Genomic DNA, 17,181 nt, shown 5'->3' on the forward strand with positions numbered 1-17,181 from the left:
TTGAATGACAAGCCTATACATACGAATTATACTCTTTTATTTATGGTTGAATTCTGTTGACAACAAGGTGACAAATTGAAAATGGATTATAGTTTTTTTTTTATTGAATCTTAGATACTATTAGACAATGCTTACACGGCCAGTCTGAGATCAGCTGAGTCCCAAGAGTTGAAAAAAATATGATAAAGTCAATATTTTTTTACAAAATATAGGTGGTAGTCCTAAATATGTCGTTGAAACTAAGGTCGAATTTCGACCATTGGGCGATCTCTAGTAATCATAATTTCTCACAGAATTGATAACTTTACACTACTATATTCTACAAGCTTTTTTAAAAAAATATTATCACTAGTTGGACTGTTCTTTAAATAGACTAGGTTAAACATCAAAGTTAAACATATCTAGATATTGTTAGCACTTAAATCTATACAGTTTCGGTGGTAAGGTACACATCACAATCTTTCACTGATCACTATTCGGTTTTCACACTTCCAAGTCCTTATCATCTGCTACTTCCAAGAGATAGTTATTTTCGTCATATTTTCGCCTCTCTAATCCCTTTTCTGCCATGTAGTAAGGTTCGCTGGTTAGCGTCGGTAAGTAATAAATTCCGGGCCGGGAAAAATTTGTTGTTGGACCTAAAGCGTTGACGACTTTAGGGTTATCATAGCAGTTTCCATGTCGGACATCTAGCAGGGAGTCGCAGCGAACCGCGAGGTACTTGTCAGGGTTGTACTGCGCACCAACCCAGTATGTCGCTGCCCTTATGTGGCTGCAGACTTGTAGACACGGCAGCAGGAAATTTGGAGCAACGCGGCCTTGGTATTCTCCTGTAAATTTATTTATTTATTTTATTATTTTAAATTAAGAGCCCATATGACCCTAACTTGACTACATACATTAACCTAGATCTCAAAATCTGTAAGGTCTAGAAAACTGATTTTTTGACACAAGTAACTTCAGTTCATAAAGATTAAATGCTCAAGACAAAAACACGATTACTCAAAAAATGCTCGATAGTTTCTTTTTTACAAAAAACCTTGTTTTAGACACATTTTTGCTTTGATCTTCGAAGTTTGCTGTCTTTTCTTTAATATATGTATTTTTTTTAATATCTAAAAAGGTATTGATAAAATCTAAATTTGCTCAAAACACTTTTTTCATAATCATTATAGTTCGTCTTTTATTCAAGTAAAACTAACTTGGCGATGATTCCGCGCCGTCCTTTTTCACCTGGCATATGAAAGACGGGCGTGAGTGTGAAGAGAGAAGGACGATGTTTGATTTTTAGAGTCTGGTGAGTTCTTAATTAGTTACGGATGGAAAATAATAGGGCTCGAGTTACTTAAAATACTACTGCGCAGCTCGTTGTCTCATAAAATTTTATTATGACCCGTTTCAGTTTAAAAAACTGAAGAATGGGGTGGAATCTCTGATCCGCTGGTATTTGCCAATATGCATAGACAGGCGACATTATTTTCATCAAATCGAGATTATCCGATCCTAATTATTATCTTATCTATGTGATTTAAGCTCTAATCAATCACTGATCCTTAGCCCCAATTTCGCCAACGACTGTTAAAGTTAACGCTCGAATTAGTATCATGTTATCTCTTTTATTTTTCTTATGAATGAAAGAGAAGACATGACATTTTAACAAGTTGTTAACACTAACATACGTTGGTGAAATTGGGGCAAAGGCTACTAATACCTCCGGTAGCGTAGTAATCGACAAGTCCTACGGCTAACTTACTTGCACCAACACGTCCTACGGCTACTTTACCTCCGTTAAAGTAGTAATCGACGAGTCCTACGGCAAACTTACTTGCACCAACACGTCCTACGGCTACTTTACCTCCGTTAGCGTAGTAATCGACAAGTCCTACGGCTAACTTACCTGCACCAACATGTCCTACGGCTACTTTACCTCCGTTAGCGTAGTAATCGACATGTCCTACGGCGTCCGCGATGCCGAACCCGTCTATGTTGGTGTGTAGGACGTCGACGCGGGCTGCCGCTTCAGGGTTGATCCGCTCCCGAGGTGACAGGTTACGGAAACACGGTCCGGCAGGGTCCAGACCTGCAAAAAATTGCAAGCTCTAAAATTATTTTAACTATATCACACCCAAAACTGCGTTGCGCCAAAATTTGTATAATCGCTTATCGCGTGGGAACCGTACATTTTTCTGGGATAAAAAATGATCTTTTTATCCCAGAATTTAATATATACAAAAAAATATATGTCCTTTCCCGGGACTCAAAGTACCTACCTATCTCGATGCCAAATTTCAGCAAAATCGGTTCAGCCGACAGAGGTAACAGACAGACAGACACAATTTCGCATTTTTAATATTGGAATAGATTATTCTGTCGTCAATTAAACAAAATGCAAATGAATTAAAATAATATCTATAGTAACAAGTCATCCGTCATTCGTTATCATGCTCTCTTTGACTAACGGTCCATCTAAAACAGATTAGCATTGCAAATAAACGAGTTTAGATCGATTGAATCTTGTTAAGTCGATACAAAATTGGAGGAAGCCAGTAATTGCATACATGATAACCTTACGGGATACGGAGGTTTAAGAACGCGCTGGTATCACGCACGCGTTTCTACAGATAAACACATGTTAGATATGATTATCTCTGAAATTAGTTAAAGGTTAACTTTGTAGGACAGGTACTGGAGGCCGTGAGTTACCATTGAAACTTATCCTCCATAGTCCATTTTAAATATTTACTCAACGTACAATAAGGCTGTTTACACACACGCCGCAGCGGCAGCAGCACCGCTGCTGCGGCGGCGCCGCGGCGGTGCCGCTCCATTACTCATCCTTGTATTTCTATTTGCCCTTACAGTTTAGTGTTTACACACGGCGCCGCTGCCACTGCGGCGTGTGTGTAAACAGCCTAACAACAACAACAACAAAGTTTGTTGTTTGTTTTATTCTCTTTAAGAGTGATATTTCCTACGCATCAGACAAGGAAGGGTATAGTCTGGCATAAAAGTGAAGAAATTAAAAAGTGGCAACATCGTAGTTTCGTACCTTTCAAATCAATCTAAGAAAAAAGGGATGACACTACGATGTTGCCACTTTTTAATTTCTTCACTTTTATGCCAGAGTATAAGTAAGATCGATGCAATTTAAGGGTTTAGTTTGGTACTACTAATATATATTCTGTGTTTTAGTGCAGGAAAATAATGTATTGTTATCAAAATACCTAGATATACCGTACAATACACCTCTGGCCAAACTCGTTCGCTCATCATTCCCCTTTTAGGTCTCCCTATACATCTCCCTATTATAAATTCTAATTTTAACGTTACAAGTTTGACGTGTCTGTTTGTCTGTGTGTGTGTCTGTCCGTGCCATCGTAGCATTCATACTAATGAGCAGATTTTAATCTAGTTTAGACTCAGACCGATTTTAGCCTTAATTCATCAGTGTCAACTAGCTTACTGCTCAAAAGTCCTAGCAAAGAAATCTACTATCAAGGTATTTTAAATCTTTTTTTGGATTGTAAAGTAGTAAAGATCGTACCTGTAAGTCTATACACCTTCAGTCCAGTGGCATTGGTGTACGTCATGGCTGCGAAGGACACGATGTGGGCTCCTAAACTTCCGCCGAGCAGCTGAGTCCTGTCAGGGGACAGCCCGCGCCGGTACAGCTCTATGAGGAAACGGCCCAAGTGGACGCCGAGAGGTTTGGTTATGCGGGCGGCTCTAGAATTGATAAAAGGTTAGATATGTATTAGCTGGCAGTGTTGATCTTTTATCAGATACATCATATAATATACAAGGTGTAAGAAAAATATAGTTAAAATATTTTAAGGTGACACCAGTCCTTTATAGTCTAGGAGTTATATGAAAAATGCTTGCACTGTATTCGGTTAACTTACGAAAAAAATTGAATAAAGACACAGACTATTATAGATTCATCGGAAAACCTCTTGGTTACTCTCAGAATGATAATCTTCAACTATTTATGAGTTCGAAGTCACGGACGTAAAAAAAATTTTACGTCCGTGTTCGAAGTGATATATTTCATACTAAGTTCGCATCCAGTATGCAAAATACGATATCGCCCCTAGAAACATCTGCCACTTCATTATCAATCGCGGTTTGTATAGAAAATGATGAAACATGCCAAGTTTTTTCACAGGGGATCAGGCGACCGCCACGGACAGAATTCGGCAATTTAAGAATAGCACCTACTTAGTACTAACATTTCCTGTCATAAAATGTAAGTTCTAAATAGCTATACATGGACTCACATCGGGTAGGATTTGACAAGTATCGGGAATAGCTCCAGTATGATGACCACTTTCCCGTGGTCGAGGTAGGTCCGGGCCACGCTGCGAGTGATCGGAGAGTACGAGAAGTCCAGGTAGCCGCTCGAGAACAGCTGGAAATGAGATTATTAAGATGTTAGTAGTAGTAGATCTGCCAAACATTGTTTTGCCATATAAGATGGCCTAGCGAATATCGTAAACGCCAACGCCAACGCCACAAAATGTATGGGATTTGACATTAGTATTCGCTAGCGAAGCGATGACTTAATGTCAAATCGCATACATTTTGTTGGCGTTTACGATAATCGCTTGACATTTGTCTCCAGGCCCAGGTGTAACAAAACTAATTGATAATACTTTAGGGTGTGTATGGGTCCCATCCCATAGAGTTCCCAAAGCAGCGCTGGAAGAGCAATTTTTTGTGATTTGTATGGGCAAGCGCCCCCGCGTCATGAATTTTTCCATAAAAAGACAAAAAAAAAGTTACTCCTTCAGCGCTGCTACTTTCACAACGAACTCTAGAAAGGGTACCTATACACAGCCTAAACTCTAAAGTATCACTTACTTTGTTACACCTTATATAGAGTTCGAAATGTGAAAGTAGCAGCGTTGAAAGAGTAACTTTTAACCATAGCTGGACACCGTTAATCAAATAGTTAACTTCGTTAATCGTCAATCCGTTAAAAAAATTTTAGCTTCGTTAAACGTTAAAGCGTTACATTTCGGACAAATTAACGCAAGTTAACGTTAATCGTTAATCCGTTAATATGTAATATGGCCTTGTTGTAACTTATATCATTGCGTAAGTGTACGTACAAAACCTGTTGGTTTAAGGTTTTGGAAGTTAAAATGTTAGGGACAAAACAAAATACTTCTATAATTATTGTATTCTACCTAACTAAATTATACTGCACTCTTCTTTATCAACATCCAAATGATATGCAACAATAAACAAATCACTCTCTATGAGCACTGGCGCTGAGTACTGAAATGATATAACGAAACGAATCTCTTCTCACTCGCACGCGCCTGAAAATGTATCTAGTATTGTTTTTGTTTCACTCGCTGCTGCCGTGCCGCGGCGCCGCGCTGCTCGCCCGCCCGGCACTTGTCGTTTCATACTATAACTGCCTGAACCTGTTTTCGCGTCGCGCCGCGGTGCCGTGCGGTAAATATGTAGTAGGCATTGGATTAACGATTAACGGACTTCTGCATATTAACGGAAGTTAACGAGTCCGTTAATATTTTTAAATGTTAACTTAAAAGTTAAACCGTTAATCAAAATGTTAACTTCGTTAATTAACGATTAACGGATTAACGAGTTAATGCCCAGCTATGCTTTTAACCTCTATGATTCTATAAGAAATGCCCTAAGTCCTAACGTTACGAATTTGCCCATACAGTGTCATCCTACTGAAAGTTATCGTCGATCATATTTTTTTTTAATTGAAAATGATTTTCTCGTGTAATATTCTGCATAGTAGTAAGTAACTATAGTTTTTCCAAAAACAACTCGTTCGTCTTTCCTTCGCAAATAAAATAAACTCTTTACCAATGCCGAATTTATATTATTTATGTTTTATTTATTTATTTATTGATACACGAAAATGAATATGAGTAGGCAACTTTATTTCCGCCGTACGTAATCTGTAGAGCCTCTATGGACGCTACCGTCCCTAGGCCGTGGCCTAATAACGGCCTATTTATAAATTCAGGGCAGCTCCTTACCACAACCTCCTCCGTGGCCAAATTGACGTTTGTAGCAACACAGTCGGCGCCGGCCTCATCCACGCCGCACGTGGTTTCGGCCTTCTGAAACCACCCCGTGGGAGGCCACAGCACTCGGACACGTAAACCATCCCGCGTCCTCTGAGAGAGGCTGGTCGTTGCCTTCATACCTGGGCCTGGAGATAATATTTTTTAATTTAGATTTTGTGTTAAAATCGCATAACTTTCGGGTGTGTATTAATCCCTTATACAGGAGTCAGGATGTAATGCGGGCTCTACACTCGCGGCGCGAAAGCCCGCGAATCGCGAGTGTGGAGGACTGGAGGGTTTTGGCAGCTTCGTGTTTGCGCTTCGCGGCTTCGTATTTGTACGCATCGTAGCGTGTAGCATCCGTGAGTCGCGGCCGCAATTCGCGCCGCGGGTGTAGAGCCCGCACAAGAAGACCAAGTGATAAGGAACACTTTAGGTTGTGCATTGCTCCCCTATATAAAGTTGGCTGTAAAAGTAGCAGCGCTGAAAGAGTATTTTTTCAACTTTGTGGGCAAACTCATGACTCCGGGGCGCTTGTCTATATAAATCACAAAAAAAATTGCAGCGCTGCTGCTTTCACAGTGAACTCTATATAAGGGACTTACACACCCTATAGTAATATGTACCCTTTCCCTACCCTATAATACACTGCCTATAATACACTGTAAAAGTAGTAGCGCTGGAGACAAAACTCACTCATTCATGAGTACTTATCTTTTTTGTTTTATTTCTTTTGTTTTTTGTCTCTTTTATGTACTTTTATGTCTTTTCTATTTTGTGTGTGCAAAATGCAAATAAAGAATTTATTATTATTTATTATTATTATCTTCACCCTCAACTATCTATACTATTAATATAATAAATGCAAAAGTGTGTATGTCTGTCTGTTACCTCTTTACGCTGAACCGATTTCGCTAAAATTTGGTATGGAGAAGCTCTGAGTCCCGGGAAACGACATAGGAATTAGGATGCTTTTTATTACGGAAAAATGTACGGTTCCCGCGCGATAAACGAATTTTGGCGCAACGGAGTTGCGGGCGTCAACTAGTAATAATATCTAATACGCGGATAACTTGTGGGTTAGATAATTATTTATGTATGTTCAATGCCAAGACGTTAACATATTTTCTTAAATATTAATAGACACATTGTAAATTATAAAACACGCCTAAAATAAAATTCTATCGCGGTCAAAGTCACAAGCGGGGTCAAACATACAATATATGAGTTAATGTTCAATTAATTAATTAATAATTATATAATCGATTAGAATTACTAAAACACACATACACAATATTTAAAATATTTAACCTATGGCCTGAATAGTTAAAACTCTACATTTTTTGTAACTGCGAAATATGCCGAAAAAAAGACGAAAGACTTGATGCGTTAACTGCAGCACCATGGCCATGGGGTGCAGGTTTTACAGAGTAGAAACTATAAAATGAAAAGATATAATATTAGATATAATAAAATAAAAGGTAAATTTAAATTTCAAGAAAGTCAATCAAAGTAGCTCGGTACCCTTACTAATAGCCGAAAACTAGAGTCGCACAGGCCGATACGCTAAAATAAAGGATGCATCGTAACTCGTCCGTCGTGACTACCAAGCCCTTACAACCTAAATAATGTACTAATAACTAAGTAAGTACTTCAGTTTTAACACTTTGCGATAAAACTGAAAATGGTCATAATTAGTAACACTCCTACCGATATACTAGTAATTAGTATTTAAAACGCCTTTGTGGTCCCGCGGTTTAGAGCGTTGCTCTTTACTCGGAGATCGTGGGTTCGATTCCCGCATTGGAAACAATATTTTGTTACTTACCAAGTCTTAGTATGGTAAGGACAATGCAGGCTGATCACCTGATTGTCTGACAAGTAAGATGGTCCATGCGTCAGATGGGCATGTAAGATATAAGAATTCGGTCCTGCGCCTGATCACAGAGAGTAAAGGAAGAGAGAGTGCTCTTGTATAATGCGCACATACTTAGGCACTATAAAATTACTTCTGCGTAAATGGCCTGGTTTCAATGAAACTGGCCACAGTCACCGAAACCAGTGTGGGAGTTATTATTATTATACTTTATAGTAGTACATATTTAAGACTAACTGTCTAGCCTCTAAGTAATTATAATCAACAATTACATTAATTTATTCAAGAAATTACTACAAATTTTACTCTTATATATAAAGAAGTTTATAATTAGTCCCCCCCATGTCGTCTTAACATAGAATATCTTGAACAATTTCAAGAGAATCTAGTTTTTTTTCCGCGATTTGTCAACTGGTAATACTGGTACTATTAAATTTGACTACTAACTAGGGAGTAGGGACTGAACTTACCTTACAAAACCTTTCCTTAATTGTAGGTATGTATCTACACAGTACATTGTACTTATTCAAACCGGTAAATAACCTTATGCTATGTTTTAATAATGTACGCACATTTTGTACGTTTTTATGTTTAAGCAAATTGAGCTAGCACGCTCATTATTATGAGTTTCCTAGGCCATAGCTCAATTTGCTACGTGTGTACAGTGTAAGATTCTAGATATTAAATCTAACACATTTTATACACAGATCAGATGCAGAGTATCGATTAATCCAAAAACAAAAATCTCCTTTTTTGGAAGTCGGTTAAAACGGTATTCTAATAAGCTGTCTAACAAATTCTGATTTCTGATTGGAAAAAAAATTAAAATCTGTTCGTTCGAAATTCAATGACCAGAATTTTTAATATATTTTAATGTTCTATAGGGAAAAAGTTTAGTAACGCTAATGGTCATGAATCATGATTCAGTAACCAGACGAATTACAAGTGTAACTTAGGGTGGGTTGCATCAACTTACTTTAACTTTAACCATAAGAAAATGTCAAATGAACTGTCAAATCCCAAGTAAAAGTCCATAATGGACGCCATATTTGACAATAACCTTAACCTTAACTATAACTACGCCTCTGCAACCCACCCTTAGTGACATAACTATCCCCTTGGCGATCTTCTATACCTTCTACATCTTAACCCATTTTGATGAAATGTATGTGTGGAGAAAATATTTTGAGCCTCCGGAAAGAAGAACAAATATCGCGGAAAAATGTACGGTTGTCTCGTGATAAACATATTTCAGGACAACTAAATTTCGGGCCACGTTAACATCAAAGAGATAACGAAGTCAGGTAGAAGTTAAACCAATACTTCGTTAGTACATAGTAAGTATAGTACATGTATACTCACAGTCGGCCAACAGTCCTGTGGGATAGCCCGTGTCGTGCGCCACATCGCCGACCACCGCACAGATACACAACAATAACACATACATCGCGCACAACCTATCAGGCCAACATCCAGCTCATTCTGAGACGTTTGAGGCCGAACATTAAAATATTTGCCTTCAGACCAACTCGTTTCACGCACGCGAATCTTATGTGAACTAGACATTGCTGAAAGTAGCTTGTGTATAGACTATGGAGATTTAATGATTACTTAACTTTAATTTAATGAGGGTTTGGCATAACCTCCCATACATTATCTGTCAAACTTTCATTAGGTACCTATATCAAATAGTACATAGATCCTTTATACTAATTAAAATTTGTTTCTGAGTGCGTTACAGCTGAATATAGATATACTCGGTACTTAATAATAATTATTATTTTATTTGCTGGCTGAAAAATATAATTGTATAGTTAGTGTCTTATGGAGAAGATTAACAAAAGTTAGCCAAGTACGAGTCGGATTCACTATTTCGAGAGGTTTAATCATATGTGTATTTCTGATTAAACCTCTCAAAATAGAAACTAGCGCCTACTTTTAAGGGTTCCGTACCCAAAGGGTAAAAACGGGACCCTATTACTGAGACTTCGATGTCTGTCCGTCTATCCGTCTGTCCGTCTGTCCGACAATCTCCAGGCTGTATCTCAAAAACCGCTAATATAGCTAGACTTCTGAAATTTTCACAAATTTTGTATTTTTGTTGCCGCTGTAACAACAAATACTATTAAAAACAAAATAAATCATATATTTAAGGGCTCCTATACAACAAACGTAATTTTTTTGGCCTCTTTTGCTCGTATACAATAAAGGCACGTAGGTACTTAAACTTTTCACTTAATCCTTTAATTTTATTTGTACATTAATAATAATTAATAATAAATTAATAAAAAAATGTTTATAGTGATAGCAAAGATTTCGGTTACTACGATAGTTGTTAAACTAATATGTACGGTATTCTGTGATACTAGTGATAGTACCGACACGTTAGTGCCGAAACAAGTGGTTACCTTTTATACAGGGACAACTTTCTTAGGAACTTCAATTATTATTATTTAGTATAATGATATCAATCTTATCAAATTATCAAACGGTTTCAATGAAAATAGCTGATGCTGATGTTCGTACGTATTCCTCAAACATGTTTTAAGGTTTGATTAAGTGTAGATGTGATCTGCAAAAACTAGAGACCTCAAACCGACCTTTTACGGAATGTATTCGCTCGGAGGTCGCGCGTATTTCGAAGACCTTATGTTAATCTCTTCTACGTATATTAATGTAATTTTTTTTATACAGTGTGTAACAAAAATAAGTGATAATAGTTTAGGGTGTGTACGTGTTCCTTGTAGAGAGTTCACTGTGAAAGTAGCAGCGCTGAAAGACGAATTTTTTTTTTCACTTTTGTATGGGCAAGGGCCCGAGCGTCACGAGTTTCCCCATACAAAAGTGAAAAAAAATGTTGGTCTTTCAGCGCTGCTACTTTCACAGTGAATTCTCTACAAGGAACACGTACGTACACACCCTAAAGTATTATCACTTATTTTTGTTACACCCTGTATAAGATTTTTAAATAGTATAAAAATATGGTCTAGAAGCTTTTTATTTGTTTAAAAATCTAATGAGCAGCAATAGGCAGTAAGGGGGGAGTAATCACTGAAATTAGTAAAATTATAATTGTATTATCATAATATTAATTTTAAGATGTGTTTCTCTCTCTAAGTGTTTGCATCTACCTCACTATCATAACTAAGGTTTGGCTGGAAGAAAGTGCCACAAGGTATTAAGCCCGCCTTTGTACAACAACGTGCAAAAAGTTTTAAATAAATAAATAAAATTAAATGTTAAAGCGTACCGTTGCCAGTTTCATCATTTAAGTCGTGATCGTTTCGATCTATTGTGAATGAACTGGTAAGAACATTGAACAGGCTTATTTACAAAAAATAGAACCAGATAATACACGAATATGGATCGAAATTATCGACTTCATCAGATGCGGCAGGCTGAAAAGATGAGTACTGTACTGTTTCAAATCTCAACTAGAGATTACGTTCTCTATGTGGTAACTAGTTAGATTTTCTAATAAACAACATTTAAAAGAAATGTTTATAAGGACACTGCGAGCGTATTATCCAAGTTTTGTATGAAAAAAGAGTACGGTTTTTTATACCGGTATTATACATATTTTATAATATTATATACTTGAAAGAAATGTTAGTTATTTCGTTATGACGTATGACCTTATCTTGCTTTAAATCAGTCTTATTCGCTATATAAATATTTTATTTAGGGAATTAGAGGAATCAGAAAACTATCTAAAGTGTAAAATGTTTTTAGTTTTGGCTACTTTTACACACACATCAAGCAATTATTCCGTATTTACATTGCATCAGCGAATACAGCTCCGGGTAAAATTCAGAATGGCGGGCCTAAACCACCGCCATTTTGTGAGCGATTGGTCGTAGAAAAGCACAGTTTAAAGAAATGTTATCTTTAGCAAACATTATTGACTTGTTCAAGACAAAGAGCTATAAGAGCACTCAGGGATCGGATGTCGATGCCACCACTTCTATGATCTGTCTACCTCTACCTAAACCTGTTATGTATTACATTACATTGGTAGTTTTTACTTTAACACGCTTTATTGAAAAAACTTATTTAAGACAAGACGCGTCAAAATTAGTTTATTGCGCAGAAATCGTATATTTTTTCGGGAGAAAAAGTATTCTATATCCTTTTCCGGGACTTAAAATATCTCCATACCGAATTTCAACAAAATAGGTTCAACGTGAAGAGGTAACTGACGGACAGGCAGACACATTTTCGCATTTATAATATTAGTATTTAGTATAGATAGCTGAGGGTGGAGATACTCTATCCTGGACAAATTTTATATTCCAGTCAAATACACGATTAACCTGTACGAAGGAAGAGAAACAAAAAATTAAAAGGAAACAAAAGTAGGGAATGATGGAAATGTCAGTTTCCCGATTCCATACGTGGTTCCATACGATGCAATTTTGTTAGTATTTCTTGGTTTTATTCTCTACAAATCTACAATAAATACATACTTACAGAGTCAGCCAATCCCAGACGCTAATGAATAAATAAGCTCCAGTTAAAAGAACTTTGTTAAGTTCTTTTAAGAGGGCGACTAACCCCAAAAATCAAACATCGTCCTTCTCTCTTCACACTCACGCCCGTCTTTCATATGCCAGGTGAAAAAAATGACCCGGATTCATCGCCAAATTAGTTTTTCTCAATAACTCGATAAATATACAACATTTTAAAAATCTGCTAGGTCGATCTCTCAATGATAGAATTTTATACAATGTGTTAAAATATTAACTTAGTTCAATGCACGGTTATGGCAATAAATGAAAAATTCGTGAAAATTAGATGCATCTACGTGATTTTTTTCTATCGAGAAAATTTTACGATATCGTGTTTTTGCTCATATCTAATTCTCGGAAATATAATGTAGTATCTAATTTTAGAAAATGAAACAATTAGGGGCTTATTTTCAAGTATAAAAATGAATTATAAAATCGACACTTTAGGGTTAGTCGCCCCCTTAACTGGAGCTTATTTATTCACTAGCGTCTGTGATTGGCTGACTTTGTAAGTATGTATTTATTTACAGAATTCGTTATTCGGGCATTATAATCACGACTGCTAACATAGAGGCGCTAAAATTATTCAAATTTTTGTTTCATCACATGCCACACCCAGTACCTTGGCCTTTATGGGAATCAATGATAATAATAATTCAGTGACATAAAGGTACTAATAAATTATTCTAAACATGAAACAAACTTTTAAATATTATATTTTTGTGTCAACATTGAACAAAGTATTGTTTGCATTAATTGTTATACAGGCGTTTTATGTTTAAAAAAAAAAAAACTAAAACCTACATTATCAGAATTATCTTTCACTGTTTCTATATAGAGCTGTGTATCTAGTACCCAAGCGTTTACATTCCTTGCCTTGTGATTTACAAAATAAATAGCCACAGCCTCTCATAGAGTAAAAAAACATCGAGACTCATCGGGTAGCCTCGCCTTTTGAGGAAATCGGAAAAAACTCTAAAAAATCCTCATAAATGCAAAAAACACTCTCGTTTTTATCAGGACTTAATTATCAATCGTTCTCAGGACGCGAAGAATTTGTTCTTAGAAGAAAACAAGTTGCAGTAAGAGAAAGCCAATTACTCGCAATTCGCGATACACGACGGCTCGCTCGCCAGTAACCATATGCCAGTAACATTCGACTGGCCGAGAGCGGAGCACGTAGCGCGATCCAGGAGAACCGCACGTGAATTTGTGTACGAAATATTCCTGGACTTTTCTTGGATATAAGTTTGTTGAATCCGGAGTTTCCTGAACTTTCCTTTTTAAGTTTCCCGAACTCTCCTCGAGAGTTGCAGGAAAGTTTCCTTCAGAATTTTCAAACACAACATTTTCCTGGACTTTTCCTAGAACTTTCCTGGAGATTTCTTATAAGTTTCCTGGACTTTCCTCTGGATCACCAGGAGAGTTTCCTCCAGGATGAACGAGACGGGGAGGAGCAGGTGGGAGGAGGTGTACGATGTGATGAGGTGGTTCCTGGAGGACCCTGGCCAATACCAGGGCGTCAATATGAGCGCGCTGCACATGGATCAGGCTTACATGGGTGGAGTAGCTGACCAAGACGTCTCCGTGTACTCCGTCTCTGATGACTGCTTTCGGGTAAGTCCTGTACTAGGAGCGTACGCATGGCTTTTTTTGGCAAACAAGCAAACGGGTAACTTGATGGAAAGCAACTATCGTTGTCCATGGGATAATAATAATATCTGTGGACGCTTCACACCACGTCAGTCTGGCCCCGTACTAAGTACCTGAAGGACTTGTGTTACGGGTGCCAGACAACGGAAATATATTTAATACCTTTATACTATACATATATTTAAGGTTTTTATTATAAGTATGATACACATATTTATATGATACTCGCAACATTAGAAGAGCTGCAGGTGCGTTCCCGGCCTTTTAAGAGGGAATACGCTCTCTTCTTGAAGGTTTTACGTTGTCTAAAGCCTAAGGTCATGGGCCATGGCTTTAAGTTATGTCTGTCTAATATTTATGACTGCATTTAATTCTCGCATTTGTTATCAAACTCCTGCAAAACGGCTGCATCGATTTTAATGAAATTTCGTGTGTTTGTGTATTATCAGAAAGATCTGTTTCTCGAGTCAGCTAGAAAATATTCTTAGGTAGAATTAAAATAAACAAAAACTAATGTTCGATGTATTTTTGTAATCTCAAATCCCCATAATATTTACCGTTGTATGTCGGTTTATTTTTATATATTTTTCTGATTTTGTTATGGTTAGTACAGTATACTTAACTGTTATTAATAATGTTCGTTTAGTAAACAAAGCAAAGTAGAGAGTTCGAGTTTGGAGACTTGGTGTAAAATAATCTATAATTATACCATCATACTATCTATACTAATATTATAAAGCAGAAGAGTTTGTTAGTTTGTTTTGTTTGTTTGTTTGAAGGTCTCAGGAACTACTGGTCCGATTTGAAAAAAATCTTTAAGTGTTAGATAGCCCATTTATCGAGGAAGGCTACCTATAGGCTATATTAGATCACGCTTAGACTAATGGAGCGAAGAAATTGAGGAAAATGTGGAAAATACGGGGAATTTATTTGAAAGGGCTTACTCACTAACTACTGGAGCAATTTTTTTTGTTATTTGGCACAGATAAGTAGACCACGTGAAGGATCATAGGCCCTTTTTTGTGGACTAATTTGTCTGTAAAATATCTAATTTACGCGGGCGAAGCCGCGCGGAACGTCTAGTAATATTATAAAGCAAACGAGTTTGTTTTCTTGTTAGCTTGAACGAGGTAATCTCAGGGACTACGGGTCCGATTTAAAAAATTCTTTCAGCCTTCCTCGATAAATTGCCCATTTATCGAGGAAGGCTATAGAGGTTATGTAACATTACGCTGCAACCAATAGAAGCGAAAAAGTAGAGGAAAATATGGAAAAAACGGGAAAATTGTTTGAAAGTGCTTATCTCACAAACTACAGTGGAGCAATTTTTATGTTATTTGGCACATGGAAAGATATAGGCTATTTTTGCGGCAAAATATACGTGCGGGCGAAGCCGCGCTGAAAGTCTAATCCTAAATAAGTAAGTAAATGGGAAACTCATTCAACAATCAGTTCTATGTCAAAGACACTAATTGTAGAAAATAGATTTTCGAATTTATCACGGATAATATTGTGAGAGATCTATAGATACTGTAGAGATAAAACATCTGTTTAATCAAGGGCCTTCACGTTGATCCAAGATCAATAACTGTGATTGCTACCATGATTGAAAAGCTATAGACAATCTATACATTTATTATTGCTTGTATTGTTCCATTTTGGACCTAAGCTAATTGTTGAAGGTGCATTATATTTTGTTGATTTTTTAAATATTAATAAGTTATACTGTTTACATGAAGGACTAATAAATTAGAGCTTCTAAGTATCATAATTAAGCTATGATAGAGCTATATAGCTATATAACATAACTTTTTTTTGCCCGCAGCTTCGCTCGCGTTAAGAAGTATTATTATATACAATCTTTCATCCCCTATTTTATCCTCTTAAGGGTGGAATTTATCAAAATTCTTTCTGAGCGAATGCCTACGTCATAACATCTACCTGCGTGCTAAATTTCAGCCCTATCTATCCAGTGGTTTGGATTAAATTTGTTATTTCATATGTTGCAAGATTATATCACACTTTGTCATTATAGATCGGAAAAGGCATGATGACTAATTTTTTTTCTTATTGGTAATTGAAAGACCCTTAAAAAATAGAAACATCGCTGAAAGAATTACTCTGATAGCTTAAAAATTCACCAAGATTTGACAATTCATACATCTCATAAAATAGACCTGCCCGAAACGCTCCATACAAAGTGCTACGAAAGACTGACGTCACTCTTTCGTAGTTTGTACTCATCGGGAGACAACTTTGTTCCATAGGTATATTAAATATTGCGTTTATGAAAGTGGTTTGTTAACAAAAGTAGCTTTTAATTGCATAAGTTATCGAATTGTATACAAATATTAAGAAATTTAATTGAAAAAAAATTCGACCTGATTATCCAACTTTGAAGGCGCATAACAAAAAAAATACAAATGCTATCGAACTGAAATTTTGGGAGCACTTATTTTTTACCGTGATTTCTTTATTTTATTAACAAAATTCGCTAATATTTGACCTTGTCATCATCCCTTATATATATAGGTCCGAAACCGACGTCAAAACTCAAAGAAGTGATGTCTGAGATTTGAAGGCTATTGTGTTGCGTCCTTGCTATCCATGAATCCAGTCTGGATTGATGGAACAAGGATCGTAACCTAATGAGTAATGACATTACGATCACGAGATAGATTACCACCAAAGGCAGTCATCACAAACCATATCAGGAAACCTGCAAACGGATCACTTGTTGGGAAGCGATTGCCCGTGGATACTCCTGAGGAGTGTAGATCTTAAACTTGTTATAAATAACTATCGCCTATTATCCTTTAAATCCTTTTTCCCGATGCCTTTTTACCCGGGCCGGCCTATTCATGCCAAAGTATCCGATATTAAGATTCATCGTATATCGTAGTGTTAAATTGGGCAACACGAAGGATAACGAAATCTGTAAAGTGATATTGCAGGATGCGCTGCGTTCAATGCTCACGAATTGCTTAATTAAATTTCCTGTATTTATTTATAAAATAAATCACATTCATTATATTTTTTGAGCTAAATGTTATTCTTAATTAGTAATTAGAACCAAGATATTGGCAGCCTT

The 17,181-nt window shown here is 36.7% G+C and overlaps 2 protein-coding genes across 2 annotated transcripts in view; one reads left to right on the forward strand and one right to left on the reverse strand.

Moving 5' to 3' along the window:
- Window positions 1-443: 443 nt before the first annotated feature.
- LOC121729090 (lipase member H-like) lies at window positions 444-9,376 on the reverse strand. Its single transcript, XM_042117476.1, has 6 exons — window positions 9,292-9,376; window positions 6,024-6,199; window positions 4,278-4,408; window positions 3,545-3,726; window positions 1,928-2,080; window positions 444-830 (listed from the first exon to the last, which is right to left on the reverse strand). The coding sequence occupies exons 1-6, from the start codon at window positions 9,374-9,376 to the stop codon at window positions 484-486; spliced, it is 1,074 nt and encodes a 357-aa protein (XP_041973410.1). The 3' UTR covers window positions 444-483.
- Window positions 9,377-13,610: 4,234 nt separating this feature from the next.
- The window catches only part of LOC121728977 (heparan-alpha-glucosaminide N-acetyltransferase), a 33,924-nt gene continuing 30,353 nt past the window's right edge, over window positions 13,611-17,181 (forward strand). The window contains exon 1 of the mRNA XM_042117332.1: window positions 13,611-14,054. Coding sequence (XP_041973266.1) covers window positions 13,875-14,054 — 180 coding nt within the window. The 5' untranslated portion in view covers window positions 13,611-13,874. The remainder of the gene's footprint in view (window positions 14,055-17,181) is intronic.

The sequence above is a fragment of the Aricia agestis genome, chromosome 7 (assembly GCF_905147365.1).
Source record: "Aricia agestis chromosome 7, ilAriAges1.1, whole genome shotgun sequence".
Taxonomy (NCBI): domain Eukaryota; kingdom Metazoa; phylum Arthropoda; class Insecta; order Lepidoptera; family Lycaenidae; genus Aricia; species Aricia agestis.